A 25,214-nucleotide genomic window follows, 5' to 3' on the forward strand; every position below is an offset into this window, starting at 1 on the left:
GCCCATCACGCTGGCCTCTGGGGATGTGTTGGCCAGTCCTTGGGACAAGGGGCTGCTAGCCCAGGTGCTGTTGGCTCTGCAGGGGGAGGGTGTTGATGCCCTGAAGGAATTGCAACTCTTGGGTTTTGTGTAGCTCTGGCTGGGGTTTGGTGCTGACAGGTAGGTGATCGGCTGCGGTGTCCTACAGCTTCACTGCATGGTGCTGAGAATGTGAAGGACTAGCCCCGTCCCACGGCAGAGGGAGGACATGTCAGCTGTGTGCAGGACTAGCTGTTCTCATGACCCTGCTCTCCTGCAGGCAAGCAGTGCCCTCCAGTCCTCCAACTACTCCTTGGCTTCCTGGCCTAAGGGGAGGTGCCATGGGAGCATGAGCTATGGGACATCCCTGGCTGGGAGGGCAGCTAGAGGATTTGTGTACACTGCTTAGCCAAGGCCTAGACTACAGCCCAGGAACGCCTCTTTGGATGAGTCACAGAGGGCCAGTTTCCATAACAAACGTTTATTGCAGATGCTGACAGCTCTCCTGTGGGGCCTGGCTGGGAGCTATTTAAAAACATGAAGCATGAAATCACCCCAGCACTGGCTGCAGGCAGGCAAAGTGAGGTCTTGTGGGGGGAGGTGGGGTTCTGAGCCTGTAAGCATAAGGTGCTGGGTGGCTCCAAGGCCCCATCTTAGACCTGGGGCTAGTAGAAGACTCCCTCCCCTTTCACTGGTACAGCTGGGAGGGAGGGTGGAGGTGGCTGCTGCGCAGTGGGTCCTGTGTGCCTCCATGTGCTCCGATGGAGATAGCACCATCCGTACCATGTGTCTGTGGCTGACGCAGGTTGAGGGTGGGAAGGGTAGGCACCTCCTGAAGGCACTTGGAGGGGGCGGGGAAGCTTGGCACTAGCAGGGGGCTGGCCCCTATTTCTCCTGCATCTTCTCCAGGATGGGGACGATCATGTCGAACTTGGGCCGCTTCGCAGGGTCCTCGTTCATACAGATCTTCATCAGCTTGCAGATGTGGGGGGAGATGCCAGGCGGGATGGTTGGGCGCAGCCCCTCCAGTGCCACCTGTGTGCAAGCAGGAGTAGAGCCGGGGATGGGCCTGGATCAAGGCCACAGCCCCGGCTGGACCTATCCCCTCCTCCCCAGTGGTGACACTGGCAGAGCTGGGGGGCAGCGGCAGGACCCGCCACTCACCTTCATGCCGATCTCCATGTTGGACAGGTCTGCAAAAGGCACCTCACGCGTCACCAGCTCCCAAAGCAGCACCGCAAAGCTCCACATGTCAGCCGAGCGCCGGTTGATTTCCTCTGCCTTCTTCTGCAGAGCTGCAGGGAGCCATGAGTGCTCAGGGAATGTGCACCCCAAGCAAGGGGCTTCTGGCCGCCAGGCACTAAGCAACAGCAGCTCCCTGTGGGGCTGAGGTAACACTCACCCTCTGGCGCCACCCATGCTGGAGCATACATCCTGCCAGGGCACTGGAAGGAGAACTTCACATCTGCCATGCTGAGACGCGCGGTCATGTCCTCATCAATCTGTGGGGGGGAGGGGATCAGCCCGGCACCTGTGAGGGCCCAGCTACTGCGCCCAGCCCCTCAGCAGGGAGGGGATGGGCCCAGCTACCACGCCCAGTCTCTGCTCACCATGATGCTGCGGCTGTTGAGATGGTGCCGGGGGATCAGGGGCTCCAGCGTGTGTAGGAAGGCCATGCCCCGGGCAATGTCCAGGGCAAACTTCACTGCTTGCATCTGATCCACCACAAAATCTGCAGGGAGACTGAGCATCAGTGCCAGGGCAGGAGTGCGGGAGGCAGGACACTGGGGGGCGAGGAGAGAGAGGGGAGGCAGGGCTGGGCACCAGCAGGAGGAGGAAGGCGGGGCTGACGGGTAAGTCTAACTTTGGTACCGGGCAAATTAGTCAAAACATAGTAAAGAATAAAATTGTCAGGCATGTAGAAGAACATAATTTGTTGGACAAAAGTCAACATGGTTTCTGTAAAGGGAAATCCTGTCTTACTAATCTGTTAGAGTTCTTTGAAGGGGTTAACAAACATGCGGACAAGGGGGATCCAGTAGATATAGTATACTTGGATTTTCAGAAAGCCTTTGACAAGGTCCCTCACCAAAGGCTCTTGTGTAAATTCCATGGCCATGGGATAAGAGGGAAGGTCCTTTCATGGATTAAGAACCGGTTAAAAGACAGGAAACAAAGGGTAGGAATAAATGGTAAATTTTCAGATTGGAGAGGGGTAACTAGTGGTGTCCCCCAAGGGTTGGTCCTGGGACCAATCCTGTTCAACTTATTCATAAATGATCTGGAGAAAGGGGTAAGCAGTGAGGTAGTAAAGTTTGCAGATGATACCAAACTGTTTAGGATAGTCGAGACAGAAGCAGACTGTGAAGAACTTCAAGAAGATCTCACCAAACTGAGTGATTGGGCAACAAAATGGCAAATGAAATTTAATGTGGATAAGTGTAAAATAATGCATGTTGGAAAAAATAACCCGAACTATACGTACAGTATGATGGGGGCTAATTTGGCTACGACAAATCAGGAAAGAGATCTTGGAGTTATCGTGGACAGTTCTCTGAAAACTTCCACACGGTGTGCAGCGGCGGTCAAAAAGGCAAATAGGATGCTAGGAATTATTAAGAAAGGGATAGAAAATAAGACCCAGAATATCTTACTGCCCCTGTATAAAACTATGGTACGCCCACATCTTGAATACTGTGTACAGATGTGGTCTCCTCACCTCAAAAAACGTAATTTGGCCTTGGAAAGGGTTCAGAAAAGGGCAACTAAAATGATTAGGGGTTTGGAACGGGTCCCATGTGAAGAGAGATTAAGGCAACTGGGGCTTTTCAGTTTAGAAAAGAGGCGACTGAGGGGGGATATGATAGAGGTCTATAAAATCATAAGTGGTGTGGAGAGGGCGAATAAAGAAAAGTTATTTATTAGTTCCCATAACAGGAGAACTAGAGGACACCAAATGAAGTTAATGGGTAGCAAGTTTAAAACTAATAAAAGAAAGTTCTTCACACAGCGTGTAGTCAACCTGTGGAACTCCTTGCCAGAGGAGGCTGTGAAGGCTAGAACTATAACAGAATTTAAAGAAAGCGGCGAGGAGTCCTGTGGCACCTTATAGACTAACTGAAGTGTAGGCGCATAAGCTTTCGTGGGCTAAGACCCACTTCGTCAGATGCATGTCAGAGTTTAAAGAGAAGCTAGATAATTTCATGGAGGTTAGGTCCATAAAAGGCTATTAGCCAGGGGATAGAAATGGTGTCCCTGGCCTCTGTTTGTCAGAGGCTGGAGAGGGATGGCAGGAGACAAATCACTTGATCATTGTCTTCGGTCCACCCCCTCTGGGGCACCTGGTGCTGGCCACTGTGGGCAGACAGGATACTGGGCTAGATGAACCTTTGGTCTGACCCAGTACGGCCGTTCTTATGATGGGGGCACCAGCGGAAGGAGAGGGAGACAGGCTGGGCACCGGGGGGGAGGAGGAAGGGGGAGGCGGGCTGAGAGGAGGAGCGGCAGGCAGGATTGGGCACCAGCAGGAGGAGGGAGTCGGGGCTGATGGAGCCACCAGCGAGAGAAGAGGGGCGAGGGAGGTGGGTTGGCCACCGGGGGTGGGGCAGGGAGGCAGGCTGGGCACCCGGGGGAGGAGAAGGGAGCGGGAGGACCAGGATGCGGGTCTCATGCCAGCACCAGGAGTTGGACAAGAGGAGCAGGAAGGGCAGACAGGGAAACCAAAGCTGGGCTACCGCAGGCGCCGTGGGGCTGGCGAGACTCCAGGGGCTGATGCAGGTGCTGGGGGGGTAAGGGCGCAGGGCCTTGCAGATGTGGGTACCGGGGGAGGGGATGGACGAGAGCAGTGGGGTACAGGCAGCAGCCAATGGGGGGGGGCTATAAGCTGGTGACAGCTGCCGGAGGCTGGGAGAGGAGACGGCCAGTGTGTGTGTGTGTGTGTGGGGGGGGATTCCCACAGGCTGCTGAGAGCTACCTAAGATAAGCCCCAGGGTGAAATGGGGGCCAGGTCCAGGGCTGGAGAGGGCCCCCTAGGCACAGCCACCCCACCCGTCCAGGGTCCCACACAGCAGCGGGTGTCTGCCATTGCCCTTGCCCACCTCCCCTGTCCTGACACTCACTCGTCCCCTCGTGCAGGACGTTGTAGAGGGAACCGTAGGGCATCCAGTGTGTGATGATGATTGGGTGGGGGGCCGGGGGCGACTGGCAGGCCCCCAACACGGGCAGGACATTGGGGTGCGAGAAGATCCTGGAAGAGAGAGAAGTGTAAGAACAGGCCCCACCCCTTGGCCCCCGCGCCCAGCCCAGGCTCCCCAGGGCCTACCGGAGCTTGGGATACTCCTCATTGAAGTCTCTGCTTTTCCGCGTTGTCCAGTCCCGGACTTTCATCACTTTGATCACGATGTCGTTGCCCTGCCAACGCCCTTTCCACAGCTGCAGGACGACAGGCCAGGGTCAGGAGGTGAGGGACAAGAATGGGGCACAGCAGGGACAGAATGGGGCCAGCTGGGGGATCAAGGGACAGAGCCATCCGGGAACTAGGGGCGGACTCATGGGACAGGGTAGGACAGGGTGAGCCGGGGGCAGGGCAGGGGTTGGGTGGGGGCGGGGGCAGGGCGGGGGCGTGGGCCAGGGTGAGCCGGGGGCAGGGCGGGGGCAGGGCGGGGGCGTGGGCCAGGGTGAGCCGGGGGCAGGGCGGGGGCAGGGCGGGGATGTGGGCCAGGGTGAGCCGGGGGCAGGGCGGGGGTTGGGCGGGGACGTGGGCCAGGGCCCAGTGCTTTCAGCCCCCCACTTGCTGAGGAATTGCCTCTCCCACCCCAGGAAGTCAGGGCCGGGCGACTCCGGTGGCTCAGAAGGAAGCTGAGCGGCAAGGGGCCGAGGCTGCTCCGTGGCACCTGCCCTGGGCCGTCTTGCTGCCAGCTTGGCCCCGAGTCCCAGCCGGGTTCCTACCCCCAGGGCCTGCCGCAGGCCCCCCACCTACCTCTCCCGACTGGTTCTCGTTGAGTTTGTGGCCCAGGGTCAGCTGCTTGTAGTCTATGCCGGCCAGTTTATTCAGGGTCCCGTTTCCTGCCGAGCGAAAGGGAGACGCGATCACGCCCCAGGGAGCCCTGCCTGCCCTCGCCCCTCCCCTCCCGTTCTCTGCCCCACTATACAAATCAGCCTCCCCCACCCTGAGGCTCCCTCCTCCCCCTCATGCCCACTGGAGGGTGCCCCACATCACCTTCCTCCCCCTCCCAGCCGGGCCCAGATCCTTACGGGGCCGCGTGCGGGTGGTGCCCTTCCAGAAGGTGTCCTTGTAGGGGATCTTGGTCAGGCTCTGGCCCAGCTTGTCGGCGCGCTCTGGGGAGACAGAGGCATTGAGCACGAGGCGCTGGGCAGCTGCCCCCGAGCGTGGCAGCCGGGCGGATAATTTCACTGGCTGGTAAAACAGGTCGCAGGCTGCCGAGCTGAGCTGGCGCAAGGACCGTCAGGCTTAAGGGGAGCAGGTGGGAACAAAGCTCCCTTGGCCAGTCTGGCCGCTCAGAGGAGGCTTTCGCTGGCCAAGCGACGCCAGCCCCTCGGCCCTGCTGGGGTCACAGACCAGCCCCCAGGGTTTCTCTCGGAGGCAGGCCGGGCTCAGGTGCCGGGCACTGCCGGTGCAATCAGCCCAGCGCCTGGCAGAGCTGTTCTCTCCTGCCCCGACTCCTCTCACGTCACAAGAGAGCGGCCCAGCGAGGCGAGGGGCCCGGCCAGCCCTGCCCTGGGGGGAGTGGGAGCCAGTCTCCAGAGCTGCAAGGGCTGGAATCACAAGCTGTCCATTGCCCTAGGCCACAGACGCGTCGGGGTCACAGGAGCCCGTTCGCTGGACCGAGGTTTCCAAAGGAGGGTGGAGCCAATGAATCCGGCATCATGACACAGGTCAGACACACGGATCCTGGTGGGCCCTGGGGTCCTGCCCTGCCATCCCAAAGCAGCCACAAACCCCCAGGCAAGCCCTATGCCCCTGCATGTGGAGGGGGGCAGGGCAGGAGGGCTGGGGACTTGTGGAGGGGGCAGGGCAGGGAGGGGTGAGGGTGGCCGATGCAGGGCGAGTGAGCAGATCGTGTGGGGCAGAGCTGGTGGGGGACAGGGTGGAAGGTTGCGGAAGCAGGGGAGGTGCAGGATGGGGCTGTGGGGGCCACGGAGGGGCAGAGTGGGATGGGGACTATGTGGGGCAGGGGAAGTGCAGCGCAGGATGGGGAAGCCACAGGGAGGAGTGGGGCGGGATGCAGGGTCTGTGGAGGTCGGGGGGCGAGGCAGGGGGCACCGGGGGCTCCCACCTTTCAGCTGTTCACGCAGCGGTGCCTTGGCCTTGTCCAGGGGCATCTGGCCATACTTGTTGGAGATGCTGACGAGGGCCCCACTGTTCACCAGGTCCTGGGGCAGGAGAGGACGAGGTGAGACCCCAGCGCCTCGGCCCCCCCCCCCCCCGGAGGCAGGGCCCTGCTCACCTCGGCCACCTGGCCATGCCCCCAGAAGCAGGCGTAGTGCAGGGGGGGTGTTCCCATGTTCGTTCACTGCGTTGACGTCCGCCTTGAACTGGATCAGCTGGGAGGGAAGGGACGGCAAGCCGCAGCTGTGGGGGGAAGGGAGGACGCTCCCTGCGCAGAGCCCCCAGCTCCATTCTCGGGGAAGGGCCGCTGCCCGCTCTCCAGCCGCCCCAGCTGGGGGCAAAGGGCAGGGGCTGGCAGGGGAAATACGTGCAGACTGCAAAGGGAAGCAGGGAAGGGACTTGGCCAGCGGGGGGGGAGCGGCGCAGGGCAGAGGGCCTGGCTGGTCAGTGGGAGCAGCGCAGGGCAGGGGGCCGGCCCGCAGGGGGGAGCGGCGCAGGGCAGGGGGCCCGGCCAGTCAGTGGGAGCAGCGCAGGGCAGGAGGTCTGGCCCGCGGGTGGGGGCGGCGCAGGGCAGGGGGTCCGCAGGGGGAGCGCAGGGCAGGGGGCCTGGCCCGCGGGTGGGGGCGGCGCAGGGCAGGGGGCCTGGCCCGCAGGGGGAGCGGCACAGGGCAGGGGGCGCGGCCCGCGGGTGGGGGCGGCGCAGGGCAGGGGGCCCGGCCCGCGGGTGGGGGCGGCGCAGGGCAGGGGGCCCGGCCCGCTGGGGGAGCGGCGCAGGGCAGGGGGCCCGGCCCGCGGGTGGGGGCGGCGCAGGGCAGGGGGCCCGGCCCCGCTGGGGGAGCGGCGCAGGGCAGGGGGCCCGGCCCGCGGGTGGGGGCGGCGCAGGGCAGGAGGCCCGGCCCGCAGGGGGAGCGGCGCAGGGCAGGGGGCCGGCCCGCGGGTGGGGGCGGCGCAGGGCAGGGGGCCCGGCCCGCAGGGGGAGCGGCGCAGGGCAGGGGGCCCGGCCCGCGGGTGGGGCGGCGGCGAGGGCAGGGGGCCCGGCCCGCGGGTGGGGGGCGGCGCAGGGCAGGGGGTCCGCAGGGAGAGCGGGCGCAGGGCAGGGGGCCCGGCCCGCGGGTGGGGGCGGCGCAGGGCAGGGGGCCCGGCCCGCGGGTGGGGGCGGCGCAGGGCAGGGGGCCCGGCCCGCGGGTGGGGGGCGGCGCAGGGACAGGGGGTCCGCAGGGAGAGCGGCGCAGGGCAGGGGGCCCGGCCCGCGGGTGGGGGCGGCGCAGGGCAGGGGGCCCGGCCCGCAGGGGGAGCGGCGCAGGGCAGGGGGCCCGGCCCGCGGGTGGGGGGCGGCGCAGGGCCTGGCCGGCGCCCCCGGTACCTTCTGCACGATGTCGCGGTGCCCGTGGCTGGCGGCCAGGTGCAGCGGGCTGTCGTCGCCCCGGTTCAGCACGTTGATGCGGGCGCCCCGCATGATCAGCATGTCCACCACGTGGGAGCGGCCCTCGCGGCAGGCCCAGTGCAGGGGGCTGAATCCATGGTCGTCCCTGGGGGGCGGAGCTGTGAGGGCAGGGCCAGCGCCTCACCCCAGCAGCTCTCCCTCCTGCCTGGCTGCTGCCCCTGCCCTCCAGCCACTGGGAGCCATGAGCCAGCCAGAACCCTTCCTGGGGTCACCGGCCAGGGGGCGAGTCTGGGGAGCTCCAAGTCCGGTCTCCAGTTTTCTGCCAACCCCCTGGCCGGGGGGCAGCCGCGGCTCCGTTCCAGCTCTTCCAGGGCTGAGGCCCCGGCCTGCGACCCCCCCGCACCGCTCAGGAAGGGAGCCTGAGTCAGGCCCGGCCTTAAAAGGAGATTCCAGAGGCGGATGGGGAGGAGGCCTGGCTCAGCCCCGCGGCCTAGGAGAGCTTCCCTGCACCCAGTCCAGCCCCATCGCCCAAGGAGCACCCCTCACCATGCAGCCCTGGCTTGTCCTCCCCATCCGCACCACCCCTCCTGCCAAAGCTCAGGGGGGCCCATTCCCAGCCCAGGGCTCCGGGTCCTGCCTCCCCAGGACAGGGACAGGCGGGGGCACGGGAGTAGAGTAGGCAGCTCCCTGCCCAGAGACCCTCCCCCCCCCTGCTTAGAACCCCTGGGGCTGGCAGCTCTGGGGAGAGAGGACCCAGGCCCGGCTGAGACACCTGCCAACCTCCTGGACCAGAGGCAAGACAGAGCACATGGAGAACCAAGGTCTGTCCTCAGGCCTTCACTCAGCCCCTCTGGCGCTCGGCTCCACCCCTCCCGCCTGGTTCCAGCCCCTCCCACCCGGCTCCCAGCCCCTCCCGAACCGCCCGGCTCCCAGCCCCTCCCACCCGGCTCCAGCCCCTCCCGAACTGCCCGGCTCCCAGCCCCTCCCGAACCGCCCGGCTCCCAGCCCCTCCCGAACTGCCCGGCTCCAGCCCCTCCCGAACCGCCCGGCTCCAGCCCCTCCCGAACCGCCCGGCTCCAGCCCCTCCCACCCGGCTCCAGCCCCTCCCGAACCGCCCGGTTCCCAGCCCCTCCCGAACTGGCCCGGCTCCCAGCCCCTCCCGAACCGCCCGGCTCCCAGCCCCTCCCGAACCGCCCGGCTCCCAGCCCCTCCCGAACCGCCCGGCTCCAGCCCCTCCCACCCGGCTCCAGCCCCTCCCGAACTGCCCGGCTCCAGCCCCTCCCACCCGGCTCCAGCCCCTCCCCGAACTGCCCGGCTCCCAGCCCCTCCCGAACCGCCCGGCTCCCAGCCCCTCCCGAACCGCCCGGCTCCAGCCCCTCCCGAACCGCCCCGGCTCCAGCCCCTCCTGAACCGCCCGGCTCCCAGCCCCTCCCGAACCGCCCGGCTCCAGCCCCTCCCACCCGGCTCCAGCCCCTCCCGAACCGCCCGGCTCCCAGCCCCTCCCGAACCGCCCGGCTCCAGCCCCTCCCACCCGGCTCCAGCCCCTCCCGAACTGCCCGGCTCCAGCCCCTCCCACCCGGCTCCCAGCCCCTCCCGAACCGCCCGGCTCCCAGCCCCTCCCGAACCGCCCGGCTCCCAGCCCCTCCCGAACTGCCCGGCTCCAGCCCCTCCCGAACCGCCCGGCTCCCAGCCCCTCCCGAACCGCCCGGCTCCAGCCCCTCCCACCCGGCTCCAGCCCCTCCCGAACTGCCCGGCTCCAGCCCCTCCCACCCGGCTCCAGCCCCTCCCACCCGGCTCCCAGCCCCTCCCGAACCGCCCGGCTCCCAGCCCCTCCTGAACCCGGCTCCCAGCCCCTCCTGAACAACCCGGCTCCAGCCCCTCCTGAACCGCCCGGCTCCAGCCCCTCCCGAACCGCCCGGCTCCCAGCCCCTCCCGAACCGCCCAGCTCCCAGCCCCTCCCACCCGGCTCCAGCCCCTCCCGAACCGCCCGGTTCCCAGCCCCTCCCGAACCGCCCGGCTCCCAGCCCCTCCCGAACCGCCCGGCTCCCAGCCCCTCCCGAACCGCCCGGTTCCAGCCCCTCCCGAACCGCCCGGCTCCCAGCCCCTCCCGAACCGCCCGGCTCCCAGCCCCTCCCGAACCGCCCGGTTCCAGCCCCTCCCGAACCGCCCGGCTCCCAGCCCCTCCCGAACCGCCCGGCTCCCAGCCCCTCCCGAACCGCCCGGTTCCCAGCCCCCTCCCGAACCGCCCGGCTCCCAGCCCCTCCCGAACCGCCCGGCTCCAGCCCCTCCCGAACCGCCCGGCTCCCAGCCCCCTCCCGAACCGCCCGGCTCCCAGCCCCTCCCGAACCGCCCGGTTCCAGCCCCTCCCGAACCGCCCGGTTACCAGCCGCTCCCGAACCGCCCGGCTCCCAGCCCCTCCCACCCGGTTCCCAGCCCCTCCCGAACCGCCCGGCTCCCAGCCCCTCCCACCCGGCTCCCAGCCCCTCCCGAACCGCCCGGCTCCCAGCCCCTCCCACCCGGCTCCAGCCCCTCCCGAACTGCCCGGCTCCAGCCCCTCCCACCCGGCTCCCAGCCCCTCCTGAACCGCCCGGCTCCAGCCCCTCCTGAACCGCCCAGCTCCCAGCCCCTCCCGCCCGGTTCCAGCCCCTCCTGAACCGCCCGGCTCCCAGCCCCTCCCGCCCGGTTCCAGCCCCTCCTGAACCGCCCGGCTCCCAGCCCCTCCCGCCCGGTTCCAGCCCCTCCTGAACCGCCCGGCTCCCAGCCCCTCCCGAACCGCCCAGCTCCCAGCCCCTCCCGCCTGGTTCCAGCCCCTCCTGAACCGCCCGGCTCCCAGCCCCTCCCGAACCGCCCGGCTCCCAGCCCCTCCCGAACTGCCCGGTTCCAGCCCCTCCCGAACCGCCCGGCTCCCAGCCCCTCCCGAACCGCCCGGCTCCCAGCCCCTCCCGAACCGCCCGGTTCCAGCCCCTCCCGAACCGCCCGGCTCCCAGCCCCTCCCGAACCGCCCGGTTCCCAGCCCCTCCCGAACCGCCCGGCTCCAGCCCCTCCCGAACCGCCCGGTTACCAGCTGCTCCCGAACCGCCCGGCTCCCAGCCCCTCCCGAACCGCCCGGTTCCCAGCCCCTCCCGAACCGCCCGGCTCCCAGCCCCTCCCGAACCGCCCGGCTCCCAGCCCCTCCCGAACCGCCCCGGCTCCCAGCCGCTCCCGCCTGGTTCCAGCCCCTCCTGAACCGCCCGGCTCCAGCCCCTCCCGAACCGCCCGGCTCCCAGCCCCTCCCGAACCGCCCGGTTCCAGCCCCTCCCGAACCGCCCGGTTACCAGCTGCTCCCGAACCGCCCGGCTCCCAGCCCCTCCCACCCGGTTCCCAGCCCCTCCTGCCTGGCTATGGCATCTGTCTGCCAGCCCTTGCTGCCTGGCTCCCAGCCCTGCCCCCCCACTGTGGCATCTGTCTGCCAGCCTCCCACGCAGAGCGAGTCCCAGGAGAGAGTGACCCAGCTCCACCTGGCTCAGCAGTGGGAACGGAGTGAGCTGGGCCCTGGGTAGCCCCTGCAGTAGCCCGGCCCTGCCCGCCTATGGGCCCCGTGCCGGGAGCGCGCGGTGCCCATGGCAGAAAGGAGACACCCTCTGGCCAGGCCGGGGGCGCTGCCCGAGGGCCAGGAGCAGCTGAAGACACGTGCAGAGCCCGTGCCCCAGCGATGCTGGCGCCCTCCCTCCCAGAGCCGCTGGGCCCTTCGCACCTCCCCCGCGGCTCAGGCCACCCCTCCCCTCTCCTAAGGGTGCCCCCGGCCGCCCAATCCCCAGCTCGCAGCCCCAGTCACCCCTGGTTGAGGTCGTTCTCCGTGTTGTCCAGCCAGAGGCGCACGGCCACGGCGTTGCCCTCGCGGCACTGCGTGAAGATGTCGTCCATCCTGGGCTCCTGCCAAGCAGAGGGGCGCGTCAGGGCCCCAGCCACGTCCCAGGTGGAGCCCAGGGCCCGGCTCCCGGACATGCCGGGCCCTGCACGTCCCCCGAGCACCAAGCCAATTGCCCCTCCCAGGGCCAGCCCCCGGGCTGTGACCCCCCCTTCCCGCCTCCGCAGGGCCAGCCCCCGGGCTGTGACCCCCCCTTCCCGCCTCCGCAGGGCCAGCCCCCGGATCTGACCCCCCCTTCCCGCCTCCGCAGGGCCAGCCCCCGGGATCTGACCCCCCCTTCCCGCCTCCGCAGGGCCAGCCCCCGGGATCTGACTCCCCTTCCCGCCTCCGCAGGGCCAGCCCCCGGGATCTGACCCCCCTTCCCGCCTCCGCAGGGCCAGCCCCCGGGATCTGACCCCCCCTTCCCGCCTCCGCAGGGCCAGCCCCCGGGATCTGACTCCCCCTTCCCGCCTCCGCAGGGCCAGCCCCCGGGATCTGACTCCCCCTTCCCGCCTCCGCAGGGCCAGCCCCCGGGATCTGACTCCCCCTTCCCGCCTCCGCAGGGCCAGCCCCCGGGATCTGACCCCCCTTCCCGCCTCCGCAGGGCCAGCCCCCGGGATCTGACCCCCCCCTTCCCGCCTCCGCAGGGCCAGCCCCCGGGATCTGACCCCCCCCTTCCCCGCCTCCGCAGGGCCAGCCCCCGGGATCTGACTCCCCCTTCCCGCCTCCGCAGGGCCAGCCCCCGGGATCTGACCCCCCCTTCCCGCCTCCGCAGGGCCAGCCCCCGGGATCTGACTCCCCCTTCCCGCCTCCGCAGGGCCAGCCCCCGGGATCTGACCCCCCTTCCCGCCTCCGCAGGGCCAGCCCCCGGGATCTGACCCCCCTTCCCGCCTCCGCAGGGCCAGCCCCCGGGATCTGACCCCCCCCTTCCCGCCTCCGCAGGGCCAGCCCCCGGGCTGTGACCCCCCTTCCCGCCTCCGCAGGGCCAGCCCCGGGCTGTGACCCCCCCTTCCCGCCTCCGCAGGGCCAGCCCCCGGGATCTGACCCCCCTTCCCGCCTCCGCAGGGCCAGCCCCCGGGATCTGACCCCCCCTTCCCGCCTCCGCAGGGCCAGCCCCCGGGATCTGACCCCCCCTTCCCGCCTCCGCAGGGCCAGCCCCCGGGCTGTGACCCCCCCTTCCCCGCCTCCGCAGGGCCAGCCCCCGGGCTGTGACCCCCCCTTCCCGCCTCCGCAGGGCCAGCCCCCGGGATCTGACCCCCCCCCTTCCCGCCTCCGCAGGGCCAGCCCCCGGGATCTGACCCCCCCTTTCCCGCCTCCGCAGGCCAGCCCCCGGGATCTGACCCCCCCTTCCCGCCTCCGCAGGGCCAGCCCCCGGGCTGTGACCCCCCCTTCCCGCCTCCGCAGGGCCAGCCCCCGGGATCTGACTCCCCCTTCCCGCCTCCGCAGGGCCAGCCCCCGGGATCTGACCCCCCTTCCCGCCTCCGCAGGGCCAGCCCCCGGGATCTGACCCCCCCCCCTTCCCGCCTCCGCAGGGCCAGCCCCCGGGATCTGACCCCCCCCTTCCCGCCTCCGCAGGGCCAGCCCCCGGGATCTGACCCCCCCTTCCCGCCTCCGCAGGGCCAGCCCCCGGGCTGTGACCCCCCCTTCCCGCCTCCGCAGGGCCAGCCCCCGGGATCTGACTCCCCCTTCCCGCCTCCGCAGGGCCAGCCCCCGGGATCTGACCCCCCCTTCCCGCCTCCGCAGGGCCAGCCCCCGGGATCTGACCCCCCCCTTCCCGCCTCCGCAGGGCCAGCCCCCGGGATCTGACTCCCCCTTCCCGCCTCCGCAGGGCCAGCCCCTGGGCTGTGACCCCCCCTTCCCGCCTCCGCAGGGCCAGCCCCCGGGATCTGACCCCCCCCTTCCCGCCTCCGCAGGGCCAGCCCCCGGGATCTGACTCCCCCTTCCCGCCTCCGCAGAGGCCAGCCCCTGGGCTGTGACCCCCCTTCCCGCCTCCGCAGGGCCAGCCCCCGGGATCTGACCCCCCCCCTTCCCGCCTCCGCAGGGCCAGCCCCCGGGATCTGACCCCCCCTTCCCGCCTCCGCAGGGCCAGCCCCCGGGATCTGACCCCCCTTCCCGCCTCCGCAGGGCCAGCCCCCGGGATCTGACTCCCCCTTCCCGCCTCCGCAGGGCCAGCCCCCGGGATCTGACTCCCCCTTCCCGCCTCCGCAGGGCCAGCCCCCGGGATCTGACCCCCCCTTCCCGCCTCCGCAGGGCCAGCCCCTGGGCTGTGACCCCCCTTCCCGCCTCCGCAGGGCCAGCCCCCGGATCTGACTCCCCCTTCCCGCCTCCGCAGGGCCAGCCCCCGGGATCTGACCCCCCCCTTCCCGCCTCCGCAGGGCCAGCCCCCGGGATCTGACCCCCCCTTCCCGCCTCCGCAGGGCCAGCCCCCGGGATCTGACTCCCCCTTCCCACCTCCGCAGGGCCAGCCCCCGGGCTGTGACCCCCCCCTTCCCGCCTCCGCAGGGCCAGCCCCCGGGATCTGACCCCCCCCCTTCCCGCCTCCGCAGGGCCAGCCCCCGGGATCTGACTCCCCCTTCCCGCCTCCGCAGGGCCAGCCCCGGGATCTGACCCCCCCCTTCCCGCCTCCGCAGGGCCAGCCCCCGGGATCTGACTCCCCCTTCCCGCCTCCGCAGGGCCAGCCCCCGGGATCTGACCCCCCCCTTCCCGCCTCCGCAGGGCCAGCCCCCGGGATCTGACTCCCCCTTCCCGCCTCCGCAGGGCCAGCCCCCGTCCCCTGACTCCCTTCCTGCCCCCATCCCTCGGGCACAGCCAGACCCACAGCCCATCCCCCAGACTCTGAGCCTATTCTCATCTGTGTGGGGCTAGCTCCCCCAGGACGCCTGCCACTGGGGACACTGCTGTGAGGGGCAGGGCTGGGGGCCCACACGCCTGCAGTGAGGCTCAGCAGGCAGGGGGCGGCTCCGGTTTCTGGCTGCGTGTGGGCAGGAGGGGAGGCTGCCCCACCATGAGTGGCAGTGCTCAGCCCCCTTCCCACTTATCTCTGCAGACCCAGCTGCTCCCGCCGGCTTCCGGCAGCCACCAGGCAATGGGGAGGGGGGTACGCGGGGGGGGGGGGGCACAGCATGGGGGACTCTCCCTGCTGAAGCTGCCACTCCTCTTCCCGGCAAAACCGCAAAAGGCCTGGCAGGAGCATGGGCAAGGGCTGGCATGAGACACCGTCTGTGCAGGACCCCCGGAGCCCTGACCCCCACCCAGCCCCCAGCGCCTTCCCAGAGCTTCTCCTCGGCCCGCAAGCCAGTGGGGAGCCAGGAGCCAGGGCCCTGGGGCTGTCCTGGTGAGGCCCATGGCTGCTCTCCCGTAGGCCACTGCCCCACCCCGTGCTGGGCAGGACCCAGCCCCAGAGGCAGGGAGAATTCTGGGCCAGGAAGGCTCAGCACAAGGGGCCCGGCCCAGTGGGTGCCCAGCCCAGCCAACAGTGGTAGGAGCTGAAGCTATTTCACCCCCCACCCCACCGCACCCCCGGGAGCTTCTGCTGAGCCCTCTCCCCCTGCCAGGCGCAGGTCAAAGGCACCAGGCCAGGGGCTCAGACAGCCTGAGCAGAGGGGGCCTGCCCCAGGGACTGTCCACACCAGAGCAGAAACTGCGAGGCCAGTGGCCAGCAAAGCACTTCCACAGGGGCGGCACTGGCTCAGGGCCCAGCATCGTGCTGGGGGCACTGGGGGGGCGGGGCTGGCTCAGGGCCCAGCATCGTGCTGGGGGCACTGGGGGGGGGCGGGGCTGGCTCAGGGCCCAGCATCGTGCTGGGGGCACTCGGGGGGGCGGGGCTGGCTCAGGGCCCAGCATCGTGCTGGGGGCACTGGGGGGGGCGGCACTGGCTCAGGGCCCAGCATCGTGCTGGGGGCACTGGGGGGCGGCACTGGCTCAGGGCCCAGCATCGTGCTGGGGGCACTGGGGGGGCGGGGCTGGCTCAGGGCCCAGCATCGTGCTGGGGGCACTGGGGGGCGGCACTGGCTCAGGGCCCAGCATCGTGCTGGGGGCACTGGGGGGGGGCGGGGCTGGCTCAGGGCCCAGCATCGTGCTGGGGGCACTCGGGGGGGCGGGGCTGGCTCAGGGCCCAGCATCGTGCTGGGGGCACTGGGGGGGCGGCACTGGCTCAGGGCCCAGCATCGTGCTGGGGGCACTCGGGGGGGCGGGGCTGGCTCAGGGCCCAGCATCGTGCTGGGGGCACTGGGGGGGGGGCGGGGCTGGCTCAGGGCCCAGCATCGTGCTGGGGGCACTGGGGGGGGGGGGCGGGGCTGGCTCAGGGCCCAGCATCGTGCTGGGGGCACTGGGGGGGGGGCGGGGCTGGCTCAGGGCCCAGCATCGTGCTGGGGGCACTGGGGGGCGGCACTGGCTCAGGGCCCAGCATCGTGCTGGGGGCACTCGGGGGGGGCGGGGCTTGGCTCAGGGCCCAGCATCGTGCTGGGGGCACTCGGGGGGGCGGGGCTGGCTCAGGGCCCAGCATCGTGCTGGGGGCACTCGGGGGGGGCGGCACTGGCTCAGGGCCCAGCATCGTGCTGGGGGCACTGGGGGGGCGGGGCTGGCTCAGGGCCCAGCATCGTGCTGGGGGCACTCGGGGGGGCGGGGCTGGCTCAGGGCCCAGCATCGTGCTGGGGGCACTCGGGGGGGGGGGGCGGGGCTGGCTCAGGGCCCAGCATCGTGCTGGGGGCACTGGGGGGGCGGGGCTGGCTCAGGGCCCAGCATCGTGCTGGGGGCACTGGGGGGGCGGGGCTGGCTCAGGGCCCAGCATCGTGCTGGGGGCACTGGGGGGGGCGGGGCTGGCTCAGGGCCCAGCATCGTGCTGGGGGCACTGGGGGGGCGGGGCTGGCTCAGGGCCCAGCATCGTGCTGGGGGCACTGGGGGGGCGGGGCTGGCTCAGGGCCCAGCATCGTGCTGGGGGCACTGGGGGGGGCGGGGCTGGCTCAGGGCCCAGCATCGTGCTGGGGGCACTGGGGGGCGGCACTGGCTCAGGGCCCAGCATCGTGCTGGGGGCACTGGGGGGGGGGCGGGGCTGGCTCAGGGCCCAGCATCGTGCTGGGGGCACTCGGGGGGGCGGGGCTGGCTCAGGGCCCAGCATCGTGCTGGGGGCACTGGGGGGGCGGGGCTGGCTCAGGGCCCAGCATCGTGCTGGGGGCACTGGGGGGCGGGGCTGGCTCAGGGCCCAGCATCGTGCTGGGGGCACTGGGGGGGGCGGGGCTGGCTTCAGGGCCCAGCATCGTGCTGGGGGCACTGGGGGGGGCGGGGCTGGCTCAGGGCCCAGCATCGTGCTGGGGGCACTGGGGGGCGGGGCTGGCTCAGGGCCCAGCATCGTGCTGGGGGCACTGGGGGGGGCGGGGCTGGCTTCAGGGCCCAGCATCGTGCTGGGGGCACTGGGGGGGCGGGGCTGGCTCAGGGCCCAGCATCGTGCTGGGGGCACTGGGGGGCGGGACTGGCTCAGGGCCCAGCATCGTGCTGGGGGCACTGGGGGGGGGGCGGGGCTGGCTTCAGGGCCCAGCATCGTGCTGGGGGCACTGGGGGGGCGGGGCTGGCTCAGGGCCCAGCATCGTGCTGGGGGCACTGGGGGGGCGGGACTGGCTCAGGGCCCAGCATCGTGCTGGGGGCACTGGGGGGGGGCGGGGCTGGCTTCAGGGCCCAGCATCGTGCTGGGGGCACTCGGGGGGGGCGGGGCTGGCTCAGGGCCCAGCATCGTGCTGGGGGCACTGGGGGGGGCGGGGCTGGCTCAGGGCCCAGCATCGTGCTGGGGGCACTGGGGGGCGGGACTGGCTCAGGGCCCAGCATCGTGCTGGGGGCACTGGGGGGGGGGCGGGGGCTGGCTTCAGGGCCCAGCATCGTGCTGGGGGCACTGGGGGGGCGGGGCTGGCTCAGGGCCCAGCATCGTGCTGGGGGCACTGGGGGGCGGGGACTGGCTCAGGGCCCAGCATCGTGCTGGGGGCACTGGGGGGGGGGGCGGGGCTGGCTTCAGGGCCCAGCATCGTGCTGGGGGCACTCGGGGGGGCGGGGCTGGCTCAGGGCCCAGCATCGTGCTGGGGGCACTGGGGGGGCGGGGCTGGCTCAGGGCCCAGCATGGTGCTGGGGGCACTGGGGGGGGCGGGGCTGGCTTCAGGGCCCAGCATGGTGCTGGGGGCACTGGGGGGGGCGGGGCTGGCTCAGGGCCCAGCATCGTGCTGGGGGCACTGGGGGGGGCGGGGCTGGCTCAGGGCCCAGCATCGTGCTGGGGGCACTGGGGGGCGGGGCTGGCTCAGGGCCCAGCATCGTGCTGGGGGCACTGGGGGGGCGGGGCTGGCTCAGGGCCCAGCATCGTGCTGGGGGCAATGGGGGGCGGGGCTGGCTCAGGGCCCAGCATCGTGCTGGGGGCACTGGGGGGGGGGCGGGGCTGGCTCAGGGCCCAGCATCGTGCTGGGGGCACTCGGGGGGGGCGGGGGCTGGCTCAGGGCCCAGCATCGTGCTGGGGGCACTGGGGGGGGCGGGGCTGGCTCAGGGCCCAGCATCGTGCTGGGGGCACTGGGGGGGCGGGGCTGGCTCAGGGCCCAGCATCGTGCTGGGGGCACTGGGGGGGGCGGGGCTGGCTTCAGGGCCCAGCATCGTGCTGGGGGCACTGGGGGGGCGGGGCTGGCTCAGGGCCCAGCATCGTGCTGGGGGCACTGGGGGGCGGGGCTGGCTCAGGGCCCAGCATCGTGCTGGGGGCACTGGGGGGGGCGGGGCTGGCTCAGGGCCCAGCATCGTGCTGGGGGCACTGGGGGGGGCGGGGCTGGCTCAGGGGCCCAGCATCGTGCTGGGGGGCACTAGGGGGGGCGGGGGCTGGCTCAGGGCCCAGCATCGTGCTGGGGGCACTGGGGGGCGGGGCTGGCTCAGGGCCCAGCATCGTGCTGGGGGCACTGGGGGGGCGGGGCTGGCTCAGGGCCCAGCATCGTGCTGGGGGCACTGGGGGGGGCGGGGTTGGCTTCAGGGCCCAGCATCGTGCTGGGGGCACTGGGGGGGGGCGGGGCTGGCTCAGGGCCCAGCATCGTGCTGGGGGCACTGGAGGGGCGGGGCTGGCTCAGGGCCCAGCATCGTGCTGGGGGCACTGGGGGGCGGGGCTGGCTCAGGGCCCAGCATCGTGCTGGGGGCACTGGGGGGGCGGGGCTGGCTTCAGGGGGGAGCAGTGCGCAATAAATGCTAACAGATGCTTTGGTTTCTGTTGGTGGTGCCAGCTCCTAACGCCAGAGACACAGCGAGTGCCGGGGTGGTGGAGAATTTGGGGTTCATTCCTCCTACCCCTGGCAAGCAGTAAAGCACATACACCCCATAGGGGCTAGACGCAGAGAGAGAGAAGCAGGACTGCTCATCAGTAGAGCCCTGCAAATCCCTGGGTATCCGCATCTGTGGTTGCCAATATCAGTATCCCCTTAACATCTCCGGCAGCCGCACCTGTGGCTGCCAATGTGGGTATCTGCTTTATATCCCCAGGTATCCATATCCACCAACGCGGGTATCCTCTTTATATCCCCGAGTGTCCGTACCCACCAACGCGGGTATCCTCTTTATATCCCCGAGTGTCCGTACCCACCAACGCGGGTATCCTCTTTATATCCCCGGGTATCCGTACCCACCAACGCGGGTATCCTCTTTATATCCCCGAGTGTCCCCGAGTGTCCGTACCCACCAACCGCGGGTATCCTCTTTATATCCCCGGGTATCCGTACCCACCAACGCGGGTATCCTCTTTATATCCCCGAGTGTCCCTACCCACCAACGCGGGTATCCTCTTTATATCCCCGAGTGTCCGTACCCACCAACGCGGGTATCCTCTTTATATCCCCGGGTATCCGTACCACCAACGCGGGTATCCTCTTTATATCCCCGAGTGTCCGTACCCACCAACGCGGGTATCCTCTTTATATCCCCAGGTATCCGTACCACCAACGCGGGTATCCTCTTTATATCCCCGAGTGTCCTACCCACCAACGCGGGTATCCTCTTTATATCCCCGGTATCCGTACCCACCAACGCGGTATCCTCTTTATATCCCCGGGTATCCGTACCCACCAACGCGGGTATCCTCTTTATATCCCGAGTGTCCCTACCCACCAACGCGGGTATCCTCTTGATATCCCCGAGTGTCCGTACCCACCAACGCGGGTATCCTCTTTATATCCCCGGGTATCCGTACCCACCAACGCGGGTATCCTCTTTATATCCCGAGTGTCCGTACCCACCAACGCGGGTATCCTCTTTATATCCCCGAGTGTCCGTACCCACCAACGCGGGTATCCTCTTATATCCCAGGTATCCATATCCACCAACGCGGGTATCCTCTTTATATCCCCGAGTGTCCGTACCCACCAACGCGGGTATCCTCTTTATATCCCCGAGTGTCCGTACCCACCAACGCGGGTATCCTCTTTATATCCCCGGGTATCCGTACCCACCAACGCGGGTATCCTCTTTATATCCCCGAGTGTCCGTACCCACCAACGCGGGTATCCTCTTTATATCCCCGAGTGTCCGTACCCACCAACGCGGGTATCCTCTTTATATCCCCGGGTATCCGTACCCACCAACGCGGGTATCCTCTTTATATCCCCGAGTGTCCGTACCCACCAACGCGGGTATCCTCTTTATATCCCCGGTGTCCGTACCCACCAAAGCGGGTATCCTCTTTATATCCCCGGGTGTCCGTACCCACCAACGCGGGTATCCTCTTATATCCCCGAGTGTCCGTACCCACCAACGCGGGTATCCTCTTTATATCCCCGAGTGTCCCTACCCACCAACGCGGGTATCCTCTTTATATCCCCGAGTGTCCGTACCCACCAACGCGGGTATCCTCTTTATATCCCCGAGTGTCCGTACCCACCAACGCGGGTATCCTCTTTATATCCCCGGGTGTCCGTACCCACCAACGCGGGTATCCTCTTTGTATCCCCGAGTGTCCGTACCCACCAACGCGGGTATCCTCTTTATATCCCCGAGTGTCCGTACCCACCAACGCGGGTATCCTCTTTATATCCCCGAGTGTCCGTACCCACCAACGCGGGTATCCTCTTTATATCCCCGGGTATCCGTACCCACCAACGCGGGTATCCTCTTTATATCCCCGAGTGTCCGTACCCACCAACGCGGGTATCCTCTTTATATCCCCGGGTATCCGTACCCACCAACGCGGGTATCCTCTTTATATCCCCGAGTGTCCGTACCCACCAACGCGGGTATCCTCTTTATATCCCCGGGTATCCGTACCCACCAACGCGGGTATCCTCTTTATATCCCCGAGTGTCCGTACCCACCAACGCGGGTATCCTCTTTATATCCCCGGGTGTCCGTACCCACCAAAGCGGGTATCCTCTTTATATCCCCGGGTGTCCGTACCCACCAACGCGGGTATCCTCTTTATATCCCCGGGTGTCCCTACCCACCAACGCGGGTATCCTCTTTATATCCCCGAGTGTCCCTACCCACCAACGCGGGTATCCTCTTTATATCCCCGGGTGTCCGTACCCACCAACGCGGGTATCCTCTTTATATCCCCGAGTGTCCGTACCCACCAACGCGGGTATCCTCTTTATATCCCCGGGTGTCCCTACCCACCAACGCGGGTATCCTCTTTATATCCCCGAGTGTCCGTACCCACCAATGCGGGTATCCTCTTTATATCCCCGGGTGTCCGTACCCACCAACGCGGGTATCCTCTTTATATCCCCGAGTGTCCGTACCCACCAACGCGGGTATCCTCTTTATATCCCCGAGTGTCCCTACCCACCAACGCGGGTATCCTCTTTATATCCCCGAGTGTCCGTACCCACCAACGCGGGTATCCTCTTTATATCCCCGAGTGTCCGTACCCACCAACGCGGGTATCCTCTTTATATCCCCGGGTATCCGCACCCACCAACGCGGGTATCCTCTTTATATCCCCGGTATCCGCACCCACCAACGCGGGTATCCTCTTTATATCCCGAGTGTCCGTACCCACCAACGCGGGTATCCTCTTTATATCCCCGGGTGTCCGTACCCACCAACGCGGGTATCCTCTTTATATCCCCGGGTGTCCGTACCCACCAACGCGGGTATCCTCTTTATATCCCCGGGTATCCGCACCCACCAACGCGGGTATCCTCTTTATATCCCCGAGAGTCCGTACCCACCAACGCGGGTATCCTCTTTATATCCCCGAGTGTCCGTACCCACCAACGCGGGTATCCTCTTTATATCCCCGAGTGTCCGTACCCACCAACGCGGGTATCCTCTTTATATCCCCGAGTGTCCGTACCCACCAACGCGGGTATCCTCTTTATATCCCGAGTGTCCGTACCAACCAACGCGGGTATCCTCTTTATATCCCCGAGTGTCCGTGCCCACCAACGCGGGTATCCTCTTATATCCCCGGGTATCCATATCCACCAACGCGGGTATCCTCTTTATATCCCGAGTGTCCGTACCCACCAACGCGGGTATCCTCTTTATATCCCCCAGCTACCCCCCGCCTGCTCCTACAGCCCCCAGGGCCTGCTCCCTCCCCCAGCCCCCCCCGCCTGCTCCTACAGCCCCCAGGGCCTGCTCCCTCCCCAGCCCCCCCCCGCCTGCTCCTACAGCCCCAGGGCCTGCTCCCTCCCCCAGCCCCCCCCCGCCTGCTCCTACAGCCCCCAGGGCCTGCTCCCTCCCCAGCCCCCCCGCCTGCTCCTACAGCCCCCAGGGCCTGCTCCCTCCCCCAGCCCCCCCCGCCTGCTCCTACAGCCCCAGGGCCTGCTCCCTCCCCCAACCCCCCCGCCTGCTCCTACAGCCCCCGGGCCTGCTCCCTCCCCCAGCCCCCCCCCCGCCTGCTCCTACAGCCCCCCCCCGCCTGCTCCTACAGCCCCCAGGGCCTGCTCCCTCCCCCAGCCCCCCCCCGCCTGCTCCTACAGCCCCCAGGGCCTGCTCCCTCCCCCGCCCCCCCGCCTGCTCCTACAGCCCCCAGGGCCTGCTCCCTCCCCCAGCCCCGCCCCGCCTGCTCCTACAGCCCCCAGGGCCTGCTCCCTCCCCCAGCCCCCCCCGCCTGCTCCTACAGCCCCCAGGGCCTGCTCCCTCCCCCAACCCCCCCGCCTGCTCCTACAGCCCCCAGGGCCTGCTCCCTCCCCAGCCCCCCCCCGCCTGCTCCTACAGCCCCCAGGGCCTGCTCCCTCCCCAGCCCCCCCCGCCTGCTCCTACAGCCCCCAGGGCCTGCTCCCTCCCCAGCCCCCCCCGCCTGCTCCTACAGCCCCCCCCGCCTGCTCTACAGCCCCCAGGGCCTGCTCCCTCCCCAGCCCCCCCCGCCTGCTCCTACAGCCCCCAGGGCCTGCTCCCTCCCCCAGCCCCCCCCGCCTGCTCCTACAGCCCCAGGGCCTGCTCCCTCCCCCAGCCCCCCCCGCCTGCTCCTACAGCCCCCAGGGCCTGCTCCCTCCCCAGCCCCCCCGCCTGCTCCTACAGCCCCCAGGCCTGCTCCCTCCCCCAGCCCCCCCCCGCCTGCTCCTACAGCCCCAGGGCCTGCTCCCTCCCCCAGCCCCCCCCCGCCTGCTCCTACAGCCCCCAGGGCCTGCTCCCTCCCCCAGCCCCCCCCGCCTGCTCCTACAGCCCCCAGGGCCTGCTCCCTCCCCAGCCCCCCCCGCCTGCTCCTACAGCCCCCAGGGCCTGCTCCCTCCCCCAGCCCCCCCCGCCTGCTCCTACAGCCCCCAGGGCCTGCTACCTCCCCGCCCCCCCCCGCCTGCTCCTACAGCCCCCAGGCCTGCTCCCTCCCCCAGCCCCGCCCCGCCTGCTCCTACAGCCCCCAGGGCCTGCTCCCTCCCCCAGCCCCCCCCCCCGCCTGCTCCTACAGCCCCAGTGCCTGCTCCCTCCCCCAACCCCCCCCCGCCTGCTCCTACAGCCCCCAGGGCCTGCTCCTCCCCCAACCCCCCCCGCCTGCTCCTACAGCCCCCAGGGCCTGCTCCCTCCCCCAACCCCCCCCCGCCTGCTCCTACAGCCCCCAGGGCCTGCTACCTCCCCCAGCCCCCCCCGCCTGCTCCTACAGCCCCCAGGGCCTGCTCCCTCCCCCAGCCCCCCCCCGCCTGCTCCTACAGCCCCCAGGGCCTGCTCCCTCCCCCAGCCCCCCCCGCCTGCTCCTACAGCCCCCCCCCGCCTGCTCCTACAGCCCCCAGGCCTGCTCCCTCCCCCAACCCCCCCCGCCTGCTCCTACAGCCCCCAGGGCCTGCTCCCTCCCCAACCCCCCCCCGCCTGCTCCTACAGCCCCCAGGGCCTGCTCCCTCCCCCAACCCCCCCCGCCTGCTCCTACAGCCCCCAGGGCCTGCTCCCTCCCCCAGCCCCCCCCCGCCTGCTCCTACAGCCCCCAGGCCTGCTCCCTCCCCCAGCCCCCCCCCGCCTGCTCCTACAGCCCCCAGGGCCTGCTACCTCCCCCGCCCCCCCCGCCTGCTCCTACAGCCCCAGGCCTGCTCCCTCCCCCAGCCCCGCCCCGCCTGCTCCTACAGCCCCCAGGGCCTGCTCCCTCCCCCAGCCCCCCCCCCGCCTGCTCCTACAGCCCCAGTGCCTGCTCCCTCCCCCAACCCCCCCCCGCCTGCTCCTACAGCCCCCAGGGCCTGCTCCCTCCCCCAACCCCCCCCGCCTGCTCCTACAGCCCCCAGGGCCTGCTCCCTCCCCAACCCCCCCGCCTGCTCCTACAGCCCCCAGGGCCTGCTCCCTCCCCCAACCCCCCCCCGCCTGCTCCTACAGCCCCCAGGGCCTGCTCCCTCCCCCAACCCCCCCGCCTGCTCCTACAGCCCCCAGGGCCTGCTCCCTCCCCCAACCCCCCCCCCGCCTGCTCCTACAGCCCCCAGGGCCTGCTCCCTCCCCCAGCCCCCCCCCCGCCTGCTCCTACAGCCCCAGGGCCTGCTCCCTCCCCCAGCCCCCCCCGCCTGCTCCTACAGCCCCCCCCCGCCTGCTCCTACAGCCCCCAGGGCCTGCTCCCTCCCCCAACCCCCCCCCGCCTGCTCCTACAGCCCCCAGGGCCTGCTCCCTCCCCCAACCCCCCCCCGCCTGCTCCTACAGCCCCAGGGCCTGCTCCTCCCCAACCCCCCCCCGCCTGCTCCTACAGCCCCCAGGGCCTGCTCCCTCCCCAGCCCCCCCCGCCTGCTCCTACAGCCCCCAGGGCCTGCTCCCTCCCCCAACCCCCCCCCCGCCTGCTCCTACAGCCCCCAGGGCCTGCTCCCTCCCCCGCCCCCCCTCACCGGTCTCGGCCGCTCCGGGCGCCTCCGAGTCGCTCTCGATCCTGCGGATCCGGCCCCGCCCGAGGGAGAGGCCCCGCCCCTCAGCCCCGGCCCCGCCCCATCCGGTCCCCGCCCAGCTCACTTCCGGCCTCTCTAGGCGCCGCGTCTGGCAGCTCTATGGTGCCCGAGCGTCCACGTGAGTGAGGGGCCCGGCGGGGGGGCGGGTCTGTGGCGGGGCGAGGTGCGGGCTGAGCGCCCCGGGGTCTCCCCCCCCCCACACACACGGACGGGAGGGTATCCCCCCCCCACACACACACACGGACGGGAGGGTATCTCCCCCCCCCACACACACGGACGGGAGGGTATCTCCCC

General features: G+C 69.9%; 1 protein-coding gene across 1 annotated transcript; it reads right to left on the reverse strand.

Moving 5' to 3' along the window:
- Positions 1–478: 478 nt before the first annotated feature.
- On the reverse strand, positions 479–24,996 carry ILK (integrin linked kinase). Its single transcript, XM_075918508.1, is given in 14 exon segments — positions 479–1,053; positions 1,183–1,313; positions 1,421–1,520; positions 1,629–1,750; positions 4,137–4,264; positions 4,340–4,449; positions 4,997–5,082; positions 5,272–5,355; positions 6,315–6,411; positions 6,486–6,530; positions 6,532–6,582; positions 7,731–7,896; positions 11,566–11,663; positions 24,864–24,996. Coding segments are annotated over 13 exon segments (1,359 nt in total). The 5' UTR covers positions 11,655–11,663; positions 24,864–24,996; the 3' UTR covers positions 479–903.
- Positions 24,997–25,214: the final 218 nt, after the last annotated feature.

This window comes from Pelodiscus sinensis, unplaced genomic scaffold (genome assembly GCF_049634645.1).
Source record: "Pelodiscus sinensis isolate JC-2024 unplaced genomic scaffold, ASM4963464v1 ctg91, whole genome shotgun sequence".
Taxonomy (NCBI): domain Eukaryota; kingdom Metazoa; phylum Chordata; order Testudines; family Trionychidae; genus Pelodiscus; species Pelodiscus sinensis.